The sequence below is a fragment of the Emys orbicularis genome, chromosome 2 (genome assembly GCF_028017835.1).
Source record: "Emys orbicularis isolate rEmyOrb1 chromosome 2, rEmyOrb1.hap1, whole genome shotgun sequence".
Lineage (NCBI taxonomy): Eukaryota > Metazoa > Chordata > Testudines > Emydidae > Emys > Emys orbicularis.
In genome coordinates, this window is record NC_088684.1 from 294,611,946 (window position 1) to 294,633,471 (window position 21,526).

The 21,526-nt window shown below is 42.3% G+C and overlaps 1 protein-coding gene across 1 annotated transcript in view; it reads right to left on the reverse strand.

Annotated features, from left to right (window-relative positions):
* SETD2 (SET domain containing 2, histone lysine methyltransferase) overlaps positions 1-21,526 on the reverse strand; it is a 144,805-nt gene that overhangs the window by 41,033 nt on the left and 82,246 nt on the right. Inside the window, exons 14-18 of the mRNA XM_065399039.1 lie at positions 17,287-17,335; positions 14,019-14,199; positions 7,845-8,520; positions 1,551-1,685; positions 268-407 (exon numbers count right to left, since the gene is read on the reverse strand). Coding sequence (XP_065255111.1) covers positions 268-407; positions 1,551-1,685; positions 7,845-8,520; positions 14,019-14,199; positions 17,287-17,335 — 1,181 coding nt within the window. The remainder of the gene's footprint in view (positions 1-267; positions 408-1,550; positions 1,686-7,844; positions 8,521-14,018; positions 14,200-17,286; positions 17,336-21,526) is intronic.

Below are 21,526 nucleotides of genomic sequence, written 5' to 3' on the forward strand. Positions count from 1 at the left end.
TCCACTTGCAAAAAGTATCGCTGAGTCTTTAATGATTTAAGACCTCTAGAAGGAGAGCACCCCTACCATCATTCTGGGTTATCAGCTGACATAGGGGGACACTGCTAAACGAATTTCCAGCACTACCTCCTGCAGCACCTTGGTGTGGCATTGTAGAGACAGTACAATACATTGCACAGTAGTTTGGAATACCGCCAACACAGAATAAGGGTGCGGTTTTTACACATGAATAAGAACACCAGCATGAATAGGTAAGTGAGCATTTACCTTGTGATCACATGGTAATAATAGATCTTCCCCTCTGGATCGCGGGCTGTTTTCCAGTTGGGAGGGAGGACAATGGTTTTGGGTTTTGGAGGAGATGGCGGTGGTAGATCCAGAAGATTGTTGGTCACTACCAGCTCTGGCTAAAAATACCCCAACGACAGCAAAGAGAGAAAGATGAGCAAAGAACGACGATATTACAAAGTTTTTAATACAAACCTAGGGTGTATAAAAAAAGTAATGGTTACCTGACCAAGTCCATTCATAAAGCAGTAGTCAAGTGGGCCACCCTTCACTTTCAATGTGATGCTGCTGATTAACTTAGCGAGTTTAAGACCATGTCTACACTAGGAGTGCCTAATATGTATAGGAAAACTGGCATACTATCCCAGCAAAGCGCTCCTAGTGCGGACACAGCTATACCAGCAAAGATGAGTGAAAGAAGCTATGCTGGTAAAAGCACAGATTTGCTGGTATAATTGCATATGCACTCAGGGCTTCTGATGCCACAGTTCTGTCGGCCAAGGATCACATCCTGACTGATGTAGCTATGCCAGCAGAAGTCTGTAGTGTAGACATAACTTTAGGCAGTCAATAGCCTCAGAGGAATCTACGTCATTCCATCAGGTGGCCGACAAGAACAGCACCACTAGCCCTTTTCACGGGATCAAGGCTTAGTATACTGAATCCAGTCTGAAACCAAGGCCACTACAGAACCTAATCACCTTTCCTATACAGTGGGGAGACAGGAGGCTGGTAGGGAGGCAGAGATATTTTCCTTACACAGAGCAGCATTGAGGCCAGATCACCAAACATAACACAAGTGATTCTCTTTTCTCAGGACAGAGGATCAAGCTTAGGAATCATTCACAGCAAAGTCCACACAAAGAGAGAGGGAAGAGAAAAGGATGTGCCATTTTAAGATAGATAGCTTATGAGAGTACTATGTGTACAAATGCTATTGAGTGGGAGACAAGAACGGTGGATATGAAATCAACCAGCCCTTCTCTCAATGCCAGACAGTAGAGCAAGGGAAGGGATGCGGTTTGCAAAGGAATCAACTCTAGGTTTTAACGACTCTTTTGACAGTAAACCCACTGGCTTTCTAGTTACAATTTAGGGGAAATGGACAGGATACTGTCCTCCCCAACATAAAAGGGAAACAGGGGAAGGGTACACCAAATGGGACATACATCAAACCATTCTCTCTCATGGGTCATGAAAAAAATTGCGCCCCATTGTTGCTGGCATGTTACCAGGCTGGACTGTAACGCTCCAGGCCTCACCTGCTGTATGGGCTGAGGCTGCCCGGCTGCTACGATTGTTGTTACTGCTGCCGTCGGCTGCACCACCACTCCCTGTGGATGAGCTGTGTAAATCTGCTGCCCTTGGATATACTGAAGACCTGGCTGTGCATAACTCTGAAACAAAGCAAGAGAAACTGGGAAATCAGTTCCCTTATTGAAAATCTTTTGTTACTTCTGTGATCAAAGGTGGAACATAGAAACAGGGTAAAACTGGTTTATTTCAAGATGCAGTGGAGAGTGGAATATACTGTTTCTGTTGTACAACTGTTCTGGAGCAGGAATATATATGAATGCATTTTTAACTTCATAAAATGTTTTCCATAAATTTGATAGATCTTTGTTCTTCAAAGGAAATTTAAGTTTAAAAAAATACGTAAAATATTCTATTTCTTGGTATTCAGAACTGCCATTCTGTCAGTACTAGAAGAAAACTGCAAAACTGAGCAAAATGGATGCCGTTATGAACATGCTTAGGTCAAGGAACAGGTTCACCATGAATAAAAACTGCAATGCATTTTAAATTACATGGCATTTCGGAGCCTCCAACTGGTGGCAGTCATCTTGTTGAAAACAGATATCAGTGTCTGCCACAAAGGGCACACATGTACTGCATGTATCTTGTCACTGCAGATCAAGTATTATCCAAAGTAGGGATGTCTTGGATCTCTCTCCAGTATAAATTAGCTATTATGTTGAGCAAAACTCACTGCCAGTACTACTGCAGATACCACACATATAACCTATGAAATACAAATTTCCAGCAGAATATTGATACTTAAAGGAATGACACCTTGTTCTTCCACTGGACAGAAGCTTTCGGACATTGAACCTCTTCAGCGGGACAACTGCACACAAGAATGACCACACTGGGTTAGACCAATGGTCTATCTAGCCCAGTATTCTGTCTTTTAACAGTGGCCAGTGCCAGATGCTTCAGAGGGAATGAACAGAACAGGGCAATTATTGAGTGATTCATCCCTAATCATCCAGTCCCACCTGCTGGCAGTCAGAGGTGCAGGGACACCTAAAACATTGGGGTGCATACCTGAGCTTCTTGGCTAATAGCCATTGATGGCCATATCCTCTATGAAGTTACCTAATTTTTTTTTTAATCCAGTTATAGTTTTGGCCTTCACAATCACCCCGGCAATGAGTTCCACAGGTAGACTGTGCGTTGTGTAAAGTAGTACTTCCTTATTTTTTTTAAACCTGCTGCCTATTATCTTCATTGGGTGATCTTGGTTCTTGTGTTATATGAAGGGGTAAATAGCACTTCCTTATTCACGTCCTCCTCACCATTCATGATTTTATAAAGCTCTATCACTGAAAAGGGTCTAGGTATAATCTGTACCTGTAGACTGAGAAGACATAAGAACGGCCATACTGGGTCAGACCAAAGGTCCATCCAGCCCAGTATCCTTTCTGCCGACAGTGGCCAATGCCAGGTGCCCCAGAGGGAGTGAACCTAACAGGTAATGATCAAGTGATCTCTCTCCTGACATCCATCTCCACCCTCTGACAAAGAGAGGCTAGGGACACCATTCCTTACTCATCCTGGCTAATAGCCATTAATGGACTTAACCTCCATGAATTTATCTAGTTCTCTTTTAAACCCTGTTACAGGCCTAGCCTTCACAACCTCCTCAGGCAAGGAGTTCCACAGGTTGACTGTGCACTGTGTGAAGAAGAACTTCCTTTTATTTGTTTTAAACCAGCTGCTTATTAATTTCATTTGGTGGCCCCTAGTTCTTATATTATGGGAACAAGTAAATAACTTTTCCTTATTCACTTTCTCCACACCACTCATGATTTTATATACACCTCTATCATATCCCCCCTTAGTCTTCTCTTTTCCAAGCTGAAAAGTCCTAGCCTCTTTAATCTCTTCTCATATGGGACCTGTTCCAAACCCCTAATCATTTTAGTTGCCCTTCTCTGAACCTTTTCTAATGCCAGTATATCCTTTTTGAGATGAGGAGACCACATCTGTATGCACTATTCAAGATGTGGGCGAACCATGGATTTATATAAGGGCAATAAGATATTCATCTTATTCTCGATCCCTTTTTTAATGATTCCTAACATCCTGTTTGCTTTTTTGACTGCCGCGGCACACTGCGGGGACGTCTTCAGAGAACTATCCACGATGACTCCAAGATCTCTTTCCTGATTAGTTGTAGCTAAATTAGCCCCCATCATATTGTATTTATAGTTGGGTTTATTTTTTCCAATGTGCATTACTTTACATTTATCCACATTAAATTTCATTTGCCATTTTGTTGCCCAATCACTTAGTTTCGTGAAATCTTTTTGAAGTTCTTCACAGTCTGCTTTGGTCTTAACTATCTTGAGCAGTTTAGTATCATCTGCAAACTTTGCCACCTCACTGTTTACCCCTTTCTCCAGATCATTTATGAATAAGTTGAATAGGATTGGCCCTAGGACTGACCCTGGGGAAACACCACTAGTTACCCCTCTCCATTCTGGGAATTTACCATTTATTCCTACCCTTTATTCCCTGTCTTTTAACCAGTTCTCAATCCATGAAAGGATCTTCCCTCTTATCCCATGACAACTTAATTTACGTAAGAGCCTTTGGTGAGGAACCTTGTCAAAGGCTTTCTGGAAATCTAAGTACAGTATGTCCACTGGATCCCCCTTGCAACAGGGCAAGAGTCCCTCAGTAAAAGGTCTCAGACATACTGGTACCAAGCAAAGTGTGATCAAAATGTCCTGGGACACAATATGTAAAAATAATAATAAATAATAAATAATCATCATCATCAAATATTCTGAAATCCTTCATTCTCCTGCAATAATCACCTTTAGGTAAATATTGTTCATTACAGCTCTGGGTGAAATCTGCACTTGTTAACTAAGAAGATGAACAACTGTTTTGAAAAGAAATAGTGGACCAGTTCTGAATGAAACAAAGCTTCCTTAGTCTTGAGTACTGTACACAGGCTGAACCCACAAGGGGTAATATGACCCACAGATATGTAAACTGGGGAATCATAGAATCGTAGGACTGGAAGCAACCTCAAGAGGTCTTCTAGTCCAGTCCCGTGCACTCAATATAACACCTCTACTCCTACGCGTTGGAGCAGAGGTGTTCTATTGCCACTGATGCAATCACTACTGGAATACTGTATCCAGGTCTAGTATTTAGAATTCAGGAAGGATGTTGATACATTAGAGAGGATTCAGAGAAGAGCCATGCGAATCATTAAAGGATTGGAAAACATACCTTACAGTTATGGCTTCTGGGTTTTGGGGTTTATTGATTTCACTTTTGGGGATTTTTTTTAAAGCAATTTTTGAGTTTTATGCAGATGTATTTTTTCAAGGCTCTCTCTTTGTATATACTTTAATGTGTAATATATATAATTACAGTAGCATATACTGTAATTAGTAATCTCTTTGTAACATTCCTTAGTGAGCTTTAACAAAGTACTGTTTCAAACTCCACAATGTTAAAGCACACTAGGGAATCTTTAGTAACAACCAAGTAAGGTCTAAATGGACCAATTAATGCTCAACAAATCTATGCACTTTAGAAATCACATCCATATAATCTGCATTACTGCTCTGTATAGACAAGCCCTTAGATACAAGTAACCATTTCACGTGTTAATCCAATAAACACCGATTTCATTTTTGAGATTGAGAGAGAGAGAGAGAATGAATGTGTGCGTTTTGGGGGTGTTTATTAGTTAAAACCTAAAATTGGAAGCCCTACCCATAATAATAGACTCAAGGAGCTCAGTCTATTTAGTTCATCAAAAAGAAGGTTATGGGGTGACTGATCACAGTCTAAGTACCTACACACAAGGAATAAAAAATAGGTAAGAGGGATCTTCGGTCTAGCAGACAAAGGTATAAGATCCAATAGCTGGGAGTTGAAGCTAGACAAATTTAGACTCAAAAAAAGATGTACATCGTTAACAGTGAGCGTAATTAACCAACAGAACAATATACCAAGGTGCATTCTCCATCACTGGGAGTTTTTAAATCAAGAGTGGATGTTTTTCTAAAAGTTATGCTCTAGTTCAAATAGGAATTAATTCAGGGGAGTCCTATGGCCTGTGTTATGCAGGAGGTCTGACCAAACGTTCACAATGGTCCTTTCTATCCCCGTAATCTATGCATATATATGATCATCTCCGCCACCTCGATTAGTGACTGACCTCTCTGTTACTGAAATTCCTGTATTAAGCTTTCAGTTTTGGTTGCACATCAGCAGCAAATATTCTTTAAACACAGGATGTGAACTGGCTATTTTTTTAAGTTGGCATTACACAAAAATGATTCATGAAGAGTGAATGAATACACTTATGTCACCCTTAGATGCACTTATGTGGCTTCATTATCACTATATTTTTCAATATTAATAGCAATTAAGACTACTTTCCATTTATGTCTGAGGAGGTTAAAGTAGCTAAAAACTAATGAATTCTCATCACTGCTTTGAAATATTGTGTGGATTTTACAGCTTGGTAAACTGAGGTACAGAAATGTGAAGTAACCTGTTCAAGGCCAGTGATAAAGCAATAGAGTAGAGTAGAGAATTTAGGACTCCTGGCTCCCAATTCCCTATATCTAATCACAATCCCTCCAGTAATGGTACTACACATCTGTGTATTTAAAGTCTGTATCATAGCCTAGATATGACTGTGACAGAACAATAAAAATTATGCTAGAATCAGCCCATGGAGTAACCACGACAATTACATGTGGAAATGGAAGATTATGTGGAACTCAGCAAGCAACAACATAAAGCTGATAACTGAAGTCCTGTTTGTTTTTTGTGCCTTCTCCCTTGAATTGATGCATTTTTGAATTGATGCATTGAGGGATGCATTTTTGTGCTCTTGGTGAGTTCTCCCTTCCATCATAACAGGACCAACTTAATCTCTTTATTGTATTTGGAAAATGCAAAAAATAGACCTGAGAGTGGATTTAGTGCTTCTAGAAGGAGCCAGACTGATACTAGCAAAACTGTCTGCAGAAAGTCTACAGCAGGGAAATCCATCTCCCAATGCTCAATCCTGGCCTACTGGGACTACCTCTAGTGATGAATGTGTGTGTGTGTTTTGCAAGGGAAGGCTTCAGTCTCCATGGCCCAATCAGTCCTGGTTGATGTGTTGAGAATGCCAATACGAAACAAATTAGTGGTGGGCATGTTTTTTGTGATGGACACCTGTCCATGAGGAATTGAATTGACTAGTCAAGTCATTTCACACAGCCCACCAAACAGGTGCTAAATACCAACATCAAACGGTGATAATCATTGATCTGTGCTGAATTCAAATCAGTGACCTACAAATGAAGGACCATTTGTCCTATTAGCAATCTTCAGAGCCATCCAGTTACCCCATGTGCTGCATTTGAAGGAAACACAGCTGTTACCTAAGATCAAATAGCAGAATCTTTATTAATAGGCAAAAGGAGTCCAAGCTTGATTTTTCAGAGTGCCAGACTGAGTTTAACCAAATCGGTTAGGGAATCGAAAGGGAATGAGTACGGAACACTACATTTTTTGACGTCATTTCAAGATCTGGTTCCAAACGAAACCCCTCACACCACTGATGGATTGCAGTAAATTGCATGGCATCAGTATCATGGAGTTCCAGCATCATCATAAACTACTCCCTCTTAACCCTCAATTCAGGTCAGCAGAATCCCTGAAGGGATAGATTTCATTGTACTGTTATCCCAACACAGTCTTCTACTTCAGAATTGCAGTAACACTCTAGGGTGCACAGGTACTGCATTCCATATACATGACAGAGAACCTTAGAGCCCTTGGCCACGTTTCTAAAAATCCACCCACGGGTTAGGAATGTTAAATGACTGCACACCTGCATGTTTTACTGCCTCCATAACATACTACATAAGAGCATAATCCCTTGCCCAGAAGTATCTGTTCTCAAAAACAGATAACATTAACAACAGAAAAAGTAATGGATAAAACATATATAGAGTAGGAAAAATCTCTCTCCAACTGCTAAGCACTCAGTCCCAATGACTAAGAGATGCTTCACTGTGCACATTAAAGAAAAACATCTTAAATTGGAGGAGTATGCTTTACTCAGACCCCACAAAGCAGGCCCCCACGATTAAACTGCATCAATGCTCCAGACTCACCAGATACTAGAGTTAACTGTAGAAAAATGCGTCTTTCAGCTAGCAACCTAACTCCTTTCATTGTCTGGTGCTTATCGACAAGCTGTGTTTGAAGGGCTCATTATGCATTCTCTAATGGCGAGTTACCTGTACAATCGGTGGAGTCGTCTGAGAATAAGGGGATGTCACCCCATAAACAGTCTGACACGTCTGTCCTGGGTAATAGATGGTTGGCTGAGCCTGGGCCGGAGAGTACTGCTGTTGCACAGCTACCGCCTGCTGATTGGAATCCCAGACTCCATAACTCTGCCCCTGCACTGGACCCGGGGCAGGCACTGGCAAGACAGCGACATTAGGTTCCTGATGGACCACGGTGTCACTTTGTGCTACGTACTGAGGCGCAGAAACCTCCATCGTTGTTGCTACATGTTGTACTACTGGTACCGGCTGAGGAGTAGTCAGGGGTGGTTCGACTGCGTGCCCAACCAAAGTCTGGGGATGCTCATAGGCTGCAGGAGAGCACATAGGATCCAGGCTCGGCGTGGGTAGTAGCACCTTCCCAGCATTGGGATTGCTGGGATCCACATAAGCCTGCATGGGATAGCCAGGGGGATAGCCAATAAAGCTGTGGTGGGGAGCGCTGTAGCCCATGGAATCGTATGGAAGTGGGGAAGTCATCCCTAGGTTCTGTAGTTGCTGCTGTTGTTTCTGAGCCTCCCGCTGAGCTACTTCCTGTTCGAACAGCTTCCTGCGTTCTTCCGTGGACAGCTTGTTGCGATCCTTGAGCCGCACTTTCTTCTTAGAAGAAGCGGGTGTGTCATACCTGAAAAAGAGAACCACTTCATAACTTCTGCCCCAGAGTCACACAGATTATAGGGGCACCCTCGGATGCTATTTATAGATAAAGGCCCATCAATAAATGCATTAAAAACCAAAAGGAGAGGGAAGGTAGGAGTCGTAACAGAACATTTATTGCTCCAAATTGAACCTTGGATCACATTTCTTCACTCTAGAGTGAATTTTAAAATTCTTTTAAAGAAAAGATAGCCCGAAATAGAGTGCAAAAGAAAAACAACTCACTAGGTTTGGACTTTTTTCCATTTCATACACAGACTCATATTCTCTGCATGTGGGCGCAAGACATTCACATATATATACACACAGACACGTATAGCATTTACTTTTCTAAAAAGCCCATTCAAAATAATGCAAAAGAGCTTGTTCATATCATCACAGGCAGATCTAATCCTGAAACTTAACCTTTTGGTGGAGGAAAGAAAACCACAGTACTGAAAGAACCCCAAACGAAGTATCCAGTACCACACCAGATAAAAAAAAAAAAAAATCCAGTGAAAGGTTATTCAGACCAGCAATAGTTTACACGTTCCCTTTCTGGGCTCCCTCAAGCTGCATTTGCATAAGTAAAAGTTAACATAACTTGTTATACATGGGGTAAATGTAACCTACTATACAGTAATAGAGGCATTCCTAAAAATTTTCATAGCGTGGTCCACATCTTAAGTTACTTGGTTCCCTCTCTTCCCATTAACATATCATCTCTCTGTGGTCAGTACAGTAATGGCCTTTTGGAAAAGTAATATTAGGAAAAGAATATTTTTAGGGTTTTTAATGCGCTTTTAGCAACTGGAACATGAAGAAGCCAGAACCTTGTGATTAGCCAGCCTTTTGCGAGCCAACAGTGGTTCGGACCACAGCTGGGTAGCCTCTGCCGCCTTGCAATATAATGCATAAGCAAAAGGAGTTTGGGCAAACGATCTTTCCAGTGGGAACCTAAACCTTAGAATTCCCTAACTATTTTATGTTTACACTGGCAAGTCTTAATTGTGAATTAAGAGGTTGACATTGAGTAGCATCCAAAAATATTGAGGAACCTCATGTCACTGTTTCCCCACTCCTGTAATGTTCAGTCCCCTGGAGGATTTCCCTCTTCACAGCTGCATCATGGCTCTGGGTCTCTCAGAGCATTTAAGGATTTTAGCAGAGCAACACAGGTAATTATGCTGTCTCTGTGTAACATACATTTTATGTGCCTTTATGCCCTCAAGTTCAGGCAATGCAACCCAAGAGAAATTGTGCTGGATAATCTAAACAGTATCTATTGCATTATAACTTTTCCTAGTGGTCAACATGATTGCAGATAACATTACACTGATATTTCCTTATAGCTCCCTTTTCATAGGCTCATAAATTTCTCAAAATGTATCTGTTTTGGCTGATATTTTCCATGCTTCATGACTCTCAATTTTTTTATAAAGGGAATGAAATATATTCACTGATCTGGAGCTACGCAAGGGTGAAAAACATTCAAACGTTTCTGCCACAAGAAGATTAAGACTTCTTTGAATGCATAACTCAATAATTGACATTCAACCACTGAGACCTTTTGGAACGTTAATTATTTCTGAATACTAGTCTCCATCTTAATTTGCAAATGTTAAACAATGGAATAATAAACAACTGACTTCCATTTAGAGTTGTGCTATTTACTGGACCACAGATCTGACTAAAAAAATGTGGTAAGACTTTTTCTATTTATTTATTTAAATAGGAGTAACATTTTTCTTCCTGAAACACAAAACAGCTGAAGAGATTTTCCAAGGGTAAAAAAGATAGCTTAGGTCAGACACAAAGCATGTAAAATTAAAGATGAAAAGGTGGATATTTTTGAAAGTTATGAGTGCATGAAAACAGGGGTTACAAGTGAAAATGCTTTGCAGCATTAACTATAGTGGGTTCTACAAAGCATCCAATATATTCATATATGTCAACTTTTTATTCATGCATCCAGTTTGCATATCAAGAACATATTGCTACAAGTACATCAGTTAAGATGCCCTTTTGTTTCTTCAGTCCAATTCAAATACCTGTGAGTATTTATGTTTATATGAATCTTGTTGGTAGTGAGAATCCAATTTAAATAATTAAACGAAAAAGTCAATATTTTTCTGCACTTATCCGAAGAACTTACATTAAGAGCCAACTCACACAAAGGAATAAATACAAAAAAAAAAGCAAGTGATTCAGTCGTGACGTTAAGCGTGTGTCATAATAGTTCCTCCATTCATCCAAGGACCCATCTCCTTTAGGAGAATCTCCACTCCAGAGCAGCAGCAAGGGCAAGGAAGCGTGACAAGGGCATGCCAGCATACCTCCAAATCCTCCAGTGTTCTGAGAACATCTTTGGAGTTCTTCACCCCTCTGACGTCATCTGTTCTGCTCACCTCCACTATACGGATTTCATACAGTTTTTTGGAATGAAGTACTATCCAAAGTGCCCTAGCTACAGACTGATTGGCCCATATTACGAGATGGGGTCAGATTAATGATTATTAGGATGCCTCTAAGGGCAGTGATCCCCTCATTCTCCAAGCCTCATTTTTGCCATGCTACATTTCGCATATTTTCCTCTTATACAAAGTCGCTGTTTACACAGAGAGGGTGCATCTGGGAAGAACATGCAAAGAAAGGGCTTCCTGACCTCTAGCACCAGAGACCACTCATGCTCAATCATTTGCTAGTCAGTATTTTCTGTTTTTCTAATCTTCCTCTTGCTGTAACAAGAACTTTCCTGCCATGAAGTTTACCGTGTCTCATGTTTCCTGTGCTTTTTGCCTTTTTATCTCTCTCTATATATATGTTAGTAATTCATCCATCTCGACTTCTGCCTCCAGTCATTTGTTTGGTTTTTGTTCTGCAAATGGATATTTTTTGTGGATTTATACTCCAATTTTTATGCTGACCTTTCAAACATGCTTAATAGAGAATAACATGAGGACAATGGAATGCTGTGTTATTTGAAAAATGTGACTTTTTAGTAATCAATTCTTCTCTCTCGGCTTTTCTGAAGTCCATATAGTAGACCTTGACTGGCTTGGTACTAGCTTTAACAAGGATGTGTGCTGCATTTTAGATAGTCAGAACAAGAGTTCTGTCTTGCCCCCAAGAATCCCACATACTTAATGTAACGTTTATTAACGCCACAGACCTCTGCTGCCTTTCATCATCTCCAAGTATCGCTTATTCATAATTCTCAACTCCTTGTTTTCTGTGAACAGCTCTACACACTCTGCTTCACTTGCCCAACCCGCTCCACCAGCCGTCACATTTGTCTCTCCAGCCGTCAACACTGGCTCACAGTATCTTGGCTCTCTGAGCAGGGGCCATTTTATTTCCTTTAGACTCTACACAATTCCACACTCACATACAGCACTTGAAAAATAACCATCCAGATGACAGCAGTTGCTAGCCCGGGCAGTTTAAGGGTCCACATGAAAACGAAAGGATATTCTGTAGTGTGATTTGACATTGTTAACGTACACATATGGCTCATGCTCAATACTTGGGACATACTTTTAGCCATGTGTTATATTTAACAGGACTTTTCTCCCTCCAAACATGGCGGTATTTGCTAATCCTGCAAAAGGAATATATATTATATTAAACATGGACCATAACTATTAAATTTCAGTAGGTTGCCACACTGTTCCCAACCAACTTTCTGTATGCCAATTTCTCCTCTTATTGTCCGCCACTCCATTTACTTCCATCGGGTTGTATTAATGACATCAGAATAATGAAAGTGTGCATGTATTCTGACTTTAAAGTTGCAAGCAGTTTAATGGCAGGCAGACAGGAGTGGTTGGACCACAGGACTAGGAGCCAGAAGGTTCTCAAATTCTAATCCTAACTTCCTGCATGGTCTGTGACAAGTCCCTCTTGGACTGGGGGTTGAAGCTCACTCAGCAGATTTGAGTCCAATACCTAGTTTTGTTAGACTTCCTGTGCGATCTTGGCCAAGTCACAACCTCTCTTTCCCTTAGTTTCCCATCTGAAAAATGGGGATACTACCTCTTTCCTCCCACCCTTTGTCCATCTTGTCTATTTAGATTGTGAACTCCTCTGGGCAGGGACTGTCTCTTACTCTGTGCATGTACTGCACCTAACACTATGGACCCCGGATCTTGGTTAGGGCCTCTTGCTGCTAATGTAATACAAACCAAATGAAATCACTTCTGAATTGTTTTTGTGCATTGTCAATTTCACTGTTTCCCATAGGTAATTAGCCAGTTCTCCCCTTTGTCTGGATGTTTCACAGAAAAGTATTTTTAAAATAGTTTGATTAAAAAAAAAACCCACAAAAATTTGCAAAGGGTCTCAGGGGCAGGTGTAGTAACTGAAGCTACTTTAAACTAATTAAAAAAATTAATTAGATTTCAAGGTGAGGGCATCTCTAACCTCTTATTTAAAGTTTGCCTATATGTAATATGAAGACACTGCTTACCTACCTCATAGGATATTTTTGAAGGGCTAATTAGATAACCATCTGGAAAGAACTTTAAAGACAAGAAGTGCTATACAAGTAGTATGCAAGACGGGAATAGCAGCGCTTCACTAACCTCTCACGTGCTGGCAAAGCTAAGCTGTGAAGAAACTGTGCAGGGGAGACTGCCAACAGATTGCTCAGGAAGGACCACCATCATGTGGAGCCATCTTAATTGTTTTTATAAGTTTCTAAGAGTCACTTTACCTGAGCAAATGCAGCCTGATGAAACTGTTTGTGGTGAAAGGGGAAGGAAGGGTAATGGGAGAGAAATAGCTGCCTGGTGATGTATTTCCTTGGGTTATTTTTTGCTGGATAGCTACTGGATAGTTTCAATTTTTTATATATAAAAAGGTGCTTTTGAGGATTTTCTATGTATCCAGGGAAGTTATTTCATTTTTGGCTTTGCACTTTTATTATCTGCAGTGTGCAGGCAGGTCCTAGTGCCAAGTAATTTAAAATTAAATACAGTATCTCCTGGATAGGCTAAAGGGAAGTCTTCTGAGTCCAGTTTGGGACCCTCTGACTTCCCCTCTAAACTTTCCCACTTTCATGGTCATTTTTGAATGAGGACTGGATACGGCTTCCATCACCAAAACACCACCAGCATAATTCGTTCCCAAGCAGCACTGAGAAGTTGATGGGAGGCGCTAAGGGTATTTGTGATGGTCTGGTCAGCTCTTCTCAGCTGTAGCTACACAACTCCAAGCAACACTAGCTGAAGCGGACAACATTTGAAGCCGTCATCTACAAATGAAAGACTTGCTTCCACGTCCATTATCAGTAACCACACAGCGTATTCATTTAATAGAAAATTTCCTCTTTCCTATTTATTTTCAGGTGGTCACAAATATCATCTTTAGCAACTTTAGTTTGAAAAGGCAAAATAAATTCAACTTTCCCCTCCTGGACTGACACAGGATCATCAGAACCCTCAGCATGAGCATCCTTGATGGAAACGGTACAGTAAGACAACTTGCCTGTCATCCGGCCTCTTGGTTCCTCGCTCGTAGGCCGAAGATGGTGGGGACAAGGACTCTCTCCGTTTCTTCTTCTCTTTACTCTGGCTCTGCCTCTCAGGGTCTCTCTCTCTGCTCTGGTTGGGATTCTTTGGGGTAGCAGTTTGGTCCCTATGACCCACTGCATCCCTCCCACGATCTCCTGTTAAGCAAGATGGATAAAAGGAAGCAATCTTTACATTTCAGTAGGTTTCTGCTTTCACCTTTGCTGCTGTTGTAGTATGTGTAATTTTTGGTCCATTCACTCAAATGAAATGCAGGACACCCCATATTAGCACTACACTGTAGTTATGGCTGAGACAATACTTTCTTTTTAACACCCTATTTTTAGTGACTTCTCTCTTTCCTGGGGTATTACGTAACAAGCTGAAATGTATCATGCTTATTCTTAGACCCCATGGGAATTCCTCCTCCTCCTCCAACTGAATTTGAAGAAAATTATGTAATCAGAGTGAAAAACGATGTCTTCAGACCTTAATATAGGTTATTAGATGCATTTTTGCACTTGAAAAGTTTGGATATAAAAAAAACTTGGCATGTACATAGTCTTCAACACTGATTATGTATTTTATTAGACTTGAAAAGCATCTGGCTAAGAACTCTAGAAGTTTTTAACAAGGGGAAGCACGCAGTGTGTGTGGTAAAACTTGAATTTTGTCTCCAGATAATCAGCCCAGGTGACAAAGTGCACTGGCGGAGTGTGCCTTTGTATCAATCACTAGGGACACGTTTTGACACTACGGCCTCTTTCATATACAATTTGAACATAATTGCTTCCGTAAAACCCTTTTAAACAAGAAACAGGTCCTAATCAGTGTTTAGACATGTTGACACAACACAATATATTCCTTCAACTTTTTGGCACTCTATATCTTTTACTCTACTGTCATTTTTCACAATTGATCTGTGCACCCCAAATTTACAGCACTGACAAGTTACTATAGCTATCAAGGAACTGTCACATTAATTATAAGACACTTGCAGTGAGACAGGTCATGATATTTTGCACTGTTATCAGTGATTCTTCAATAGTGATCTCCAGAGCATACGCTGTCTGTCTGCAAAACAGTGTCACACTGATGAAGCACCTGTCAGTCTGCAAGGAGTGATGCCTTCTGCTAACTGTAAGCACATTCTAGGATGCTTTTCATAATGGCCAACCCCCAACACTTACTTATATCCTGATTCCTGTCTTAGTCAAGGGTGGGTCGGGAAAGAGGAATTAAGCACAATCAAAATTACAGAGGTACCAAACATGCAAAAGGAAAGAACTGCCAAGTGACCTGGAGAGTAAGTACAGCAGGAAACAGGGACATTTGGCCCCATAAAATAAGAGCCTCCTACAAGCTGTGAAGAGAAATAATTTTATAGAATAAGACTATTGAAGCCCATCCGATAATTTCTACACCTAGCCCACAACTTCTCTCTGAGCTATGAATAAACGGCAGGGATACAAGATGCAGATTTCATAATCAGTTACACCTATCACATTAAGAGAATTTCTTTAACAGTGTCCTATTTTTTCTCTCTTTAATAGGGTCTTAATATTAATGTCTCCTATACGGCTGCCAGATGGAAAGGCATAGAAAGGGGAAAGAGAAGTGGAGAAGATGCTTCAAGAGAGGAGCTTGATTTTAAAAAATGGCCCACTTTTGGAAGCCACAGCATTATACCACAAGAGAACTCTGAAGTGAATGTATTATCACGGTATGAGCGCACATATAACATACCACGGTGCTGTACTGTATTAATAGCTAATTCCTTGAGTGCTCATATCTGAATCATTGCAAAGCTGAAAATTTGCAAGGACTTGGTTGTGCAAATGTCTAATATATCCAACACATCTCAAGAACGCCATTAATTCTTCAGGGTGCAGCAGAGTATTTTCTAACAGAAAAACTACCCTTTGGCAATGTCGCTAGCACAATTCAATTAATTTGTCAAAGGTCACCCAATCAATGTAAATTGTAGCATGAATTGCTGTTTGTGAAGAGCAGTGGGGTTGCTCTTTCTGCAGTGCTCGAGAACAACCTCTTTAGCTCCAATCTTTTTTACGTCAGGGAAAAAACAAACAAACAAAAAAAACAGGCTCTTAGTCCCTGCAAATGGGCAACATAAGGTGCCCAGAGCATATAAGTCACTTTCCACAAATGCCCCCATGTCACGTAGCACTAGATGTAATTTAACATCTTGTTTTAATTGATTTTGTTCTTGTGGGGCTGTGCATAGATAAAAAGTAACAAGCACTACACACCAGTTTTGAGTTCCCCCTCTCCTCATGAAACAGTGAGTAACAGGTGCAAACACACAGTCTGAGCTAAAGTTACAAATCAGTGACCTGGTGAGACAGAACAGAATTGCTACCTAGGGGTACAAACTGCTTCTGTTTCATGTTTATATCGAACTGCAGTATGCGTGGAGATCCTTGGACCCATGTACAAAAGAGCTACTGATATGTAAACTGAGCTTGGAAACCATGTTCTAATCTTGCCTTTTACCCAGGCTATGGTACCATTCTCAAAATTGGTTTAAACCCCTTTCAGGTCCACTCACATTGGTCTGCTGAAAAGTGGTTTTAAGCTGGTTCAGCAAACATGACTTAAGACCTGGTGCGTACGACACCTGAAGCTGGGGACCCACCAAAGGAAGATATTCAGTTAACGGGAGATGCACTGTATGGAGTCCAATACCAATAGGCACAGAGAGAAGCCTCTGAGTTTAAAGCCCCCTCTGTCCATGTACCGATAAGCCTCTGTACATCCCACTCTGAATTTCCTTACTGTGATCAGATTATGTATTAGCTGTAGAGAGGAACACTGGCCTCATGGTTAAGACACTGGGCTGGGATTCAGGAGATGTGGGTTAAATTCTTAGCTTTACCATAGACTGTGTGACTTTGAGCAAGTCATTTACTCTCTGTGCTGCAGTTCCCTATCTTAAAATGAAAAGAGTAATATTTCCTTTCTCCCAACGTTCGCCTATATTGTCTACCTAGATTGTAAACGGTTTAGGGCAGAAACCGCCTTGAACAATGTGTATGTATAGCATCAACCACAAGGGATCCTGTAGGCTCCATTGTAATACATATAATAAAAAAGTGATTTTGTGTGTGTGCGTGCGCGCGCAACCTCTCTGATAAGCATTCAACTTTAGACACAAGGAAAATGAATCCTCTCTGGAGGAAATTACAGTTTCAGCTGCTACTTGAAAGGTATCCTTGACTACATACCACTACTCTCCTTTTCAGCTTGACTCTTCTTCGGGATTCGATACACCTCCTGCAAAGCAAGCCAGAAAAATAATCAGATTTTCAGCTGGACATTGAGACTACTGCTGATATAACTGTGGGGTGGGAAGGATCACGTAAATCCCACAACTTTGTAAACAACAGAACAAAAAGGTCCAGGTCTCTTAAAGTGCAGATATAGTTCTAAAAACATGGCATTGTGGTGGGTCCTATTTTATTTTCTCTCAATAACTTGTATATCAAATCTGTTCAGTTTATACAACCATCCCAAGTGCTACAGTCACTCGGTGTCAGCAATCCAAGTATGTGAGCAGAGGATTCAAGCCAGCAGGATCTAAAGTTGCCATCTTTCCTGTTGACTATAAATATACAGAGTTGGAGATGTACTGAAATAAAAATCAAAGGATGCCTTTTCTAATGGTAAACCAACTCTGACCTGAATTAGGTCATTCTCTTTCTGCCTCTTAAGGCCATGTTTACACTAGAGAGCTTACAGTGGCACAGCTGTATCAGTGCAGCTGCGCGGCTGTAAGCTCTCTCATGTAGCCACTCTAAGGGCTTGTCCACACTGGCACGTTACAGCGCTGCAACTTTCTCATTCAGGGGTGTGAAAAAACACCAACCCCCCCGAGCGCAGCAAGTTTCAGTGCTGTAAAGCGCCAGTGTAGACAGTGCACCAGCGCTGGGAGCCGCACTACGCCCCTCGTGGAGGTGGTTTTTTTAGAGCGCTTTAACATTGCCAGTGTAGATTAGCCCTAAGGTGACAGGACAGAACAGAACTCTCCTTTCGACGTAATTAATCCACTCCCAACGAGCGGTGGTAGCTATGTCAGCAGAAGAGGTCAGATATGATGTGATCGACCAGGCCAAGACAAGCGTTCGAGCTAAGCAGAGCTCTTCTTCAAGTCTGAGAAAGGCAATCAGAGTGTCACAGCTAAATGCAATGTGGAACAGATGGGGAAGCCTAGGAGTTAACTCTGTTGCAAGGGACCATTCAAAATGAAGTGGCCCATTAACACCTCTGCAGTCATAGGACAAAAGAGGGTTAGCCATGTCTACACCAGAAACCTTAGGGCTTGGCTACACTTGCAAGTTAGAGCGCATTAAAGCAGCCCTGGGCGCCCTAACTCCTGAGGTGTCCACACTGGCAAGGCACGTGGAGCGCCTGGACTCTGCAGCTGGAGTGCTCCTGGTAATCCACCTCCACGAGAAGCATAAAGCTTGCTGCGCCCCGGCTGAAATGCCCGGGCATCAGTGTGGACAACATGTTGCATTACTGCGCTGTGATTGGCCTACGGAAACATCCCATAATCCCCTGAAGTCAAGTGGCCACTCTTGTCATTGTTTTGAACTCCGCTGCAGGCATGGGAATATCCCCTTTAAAAGCGCCGTTTCTGACAGCCGGCATGCTTATCTGCTCCGGGACAAAGCAAACTATTAGTGTGGAATTCTGAACTTACAAGACAGCACGCTGACACACACTCAGCCCCCCCAAAACAAACTGTCTCTCCCCCCACATATACACAACACACTCCCTGTCACACTCCATCCCGCCCCCCATTTGAAAAGCATGCCACTTGCACACTGGGATAGCTAACACAATGCACTGCTCTTTGTGGCGCTGCAAGAGCGCTAATGTGGCCACACCAGTGTGCCTGCAGCTGACAGTGTAAACACACGGCAGCGTTTTCCCTGCTGCGGTCTCCAAAGGCTGGTTTAACTCCCAGCGCTCTACATCTGCAAGTGTAGCCAAGCCCTTACACTGGCACAGCTGTACCGATGCAGCTGCACTACCAAGATAGTTCTTTCGTGTAGCCGCTCTAGGCAGACGGGAGAGAGCTCTCCCGTCGACATAATTAACCCACCCCCAACGAGCGGCGGTAGCTTTGTTGGTGGGGGAAGCTCTTGAAGATGTGCAGGTTGGTGGGAGAGGTCAGATATGGTGTGATCGTTTTGTGAAAAGTTTTTGCCCATGGGTAGAAAATGCTAAAAAAGACAAAAAACACCCATCAGATGCAAGCTCCTCACAGACCAGGACACACCAACTCAAAGCAGCACCAGATATGCCAACTTTCGTGAACTGATCGCAAGAGACGTGATTTCTGAGTAAAATTAAGCCTCACTCATGATCTTGTGATAAAACTCTCAAATGTCAGGATTCACGGCTGAAAAAACAAACAAACAAACAGAAAAAAACCTCCTGACATTTGAGAATTCTGGAAGTGAGGCTAATTTTACTTGGAAATCCTGTCAGCCCCAGGTATGGCAGGGACTCCTGCTGTCAGGTTCACCTCAGGAATGATGGCTCCCTTGCCAGTCTGGGAAGTGGGAGAGGGGACCCTACTGCAGCTCCCAGGCCTGGGGAGGGCAAAGAACCCTATGAGGAGCAAAGGTGAGGCTGGGAGAGCTGGATTATGGCCTGGGGACTGCAGGGGGCTGAAGTGACGGGGGTGAAGGCTGATGGGGTGGGGGGCTTTATTGATGGTGGATTCTGAGCAGATGGGATGAGTTCTGGGAGCGGTGGGAGGTGATGGGGGGGGTGCTGAACTGATAGGCGGATGAGAGCAGCTGGGGGACAGAACTGATGGGCGACTAAGGGGACAGGATTAATTGCTGGGCAGGAGATGGGCAGATGTGGGGGTGAGAGCTCCTGCAGCAGGGGCCAAAATCACCTTATCTAATACATAAGGGAGAGTGAACACTAGTTGTCCCAGGCGCACACCCTGGGGATGGGCAGGGGGAGTTTAAAAAAAAAAAAAAAACCACACCAAGAAACTGACCTAAAAACAGGTCATAATCTTTTTTTAAAAATGTCATGATTGTTGGACCAATCTCATGATTTTTGATCTCTCGAAGTTGACACTGCAGCACTAGACCCTGCTGTAACAGATGCAAAACCCGCAGACATATCTCCACTGCTACGATGATCAATCCCCTCACCCTCGCAACAGCACACCTTTCAAGATCCAAATATACCTATCACAACATGTGGTGCACCTCAGACCAGCGCATCAAATGCCCCACAACAGCTTTGAAGGTAGAACCAGACAATCACTATGCTCTCGAATGAACTCGCACAGAAAAATGATAAAAGACAAAAACACGCTATCATCTGCGGGCGAGCACTTTACACAAAATGATCACTCTATACATGACCTCTCAGTCCTCGTCCTCAAAGGAAACCCGCACAACATCTTCAAAAGATAAGCCTGGGAGCCTACAGTCATTACTTTGCTAGACACCAAAAATCATGGACTCAATAAGGATACCGGTTTTATGTCTCTTTACAACAATCTGTAACCCACTAACACTCCTTTGTCCTATGACTGCAGAGGTGTTAACAGCCCAGTTAATTTTGAGCGGTCCCTTGCAATGCATTAACTCCTATACTTAATCTGTTCCACCTTGTATTTAGCTGTGACACTGATTACCTTTCCCAGGTAATCTGGTCTATACTAGAAAATTAGGCTGGATTTACTGTGTCAGTCAGGGGTGTGAAAATCCACACTCTCCGAGCAGCATTGTTAAATTGACCTAAGTCTCCATGTAGGCCTTGTCTACACTAAAGGGAAAAGTCGACCTAAGCTATGCAATTTGAGTTACGTGAATAGCGTAACTCAAGTGAACATAGCTTAGATCTACTTACTGCGGGGTCCACACTACGCAATATCGACGGGAGACACTCTCCCATCAACTCCCCTTCCTCTTCTCTATTCACTGGAGTACAGGAGCCAATGGGAGAGCGATCTGCGGTCAATTTAGTGGATCTTCACTAGACCCACTAAATCGACTGCTGATGCATTGATCACCGAGCGTCGATCCCCTGGTAAGTGTAGACAAGCCCGTATATAGCACTAGGCCTCTTGGGGAAGTGGATTACCTATGCCGATGGAAGAACCCCTTCCACTGGTGTAGGTAGCGTCTACACTGAAGCGCCACAATGGCGTACCTGTGCTGCTGTAGCATTTTAAGTGTAGACAAGCCCCCAGACTTGAAGAAGAGCTGTGTGTAACTTGAAAGCTTTTCTCTGTCTCTTCCACCAACAGAAGTTGGTCCAATAAAAGCTACTGGCCAGGTCTACGCTACAGACTTCTATTGGTATAACTTGCTTAGGGATGTGAAAAATCCACACCCCTGAGCGACGTAGTTATACCGATGTAGCCCCCCATGTAGAGAGCACTATGTCAACAGGAGAGCTTCTCCCATCGCCATAGCCACCGTC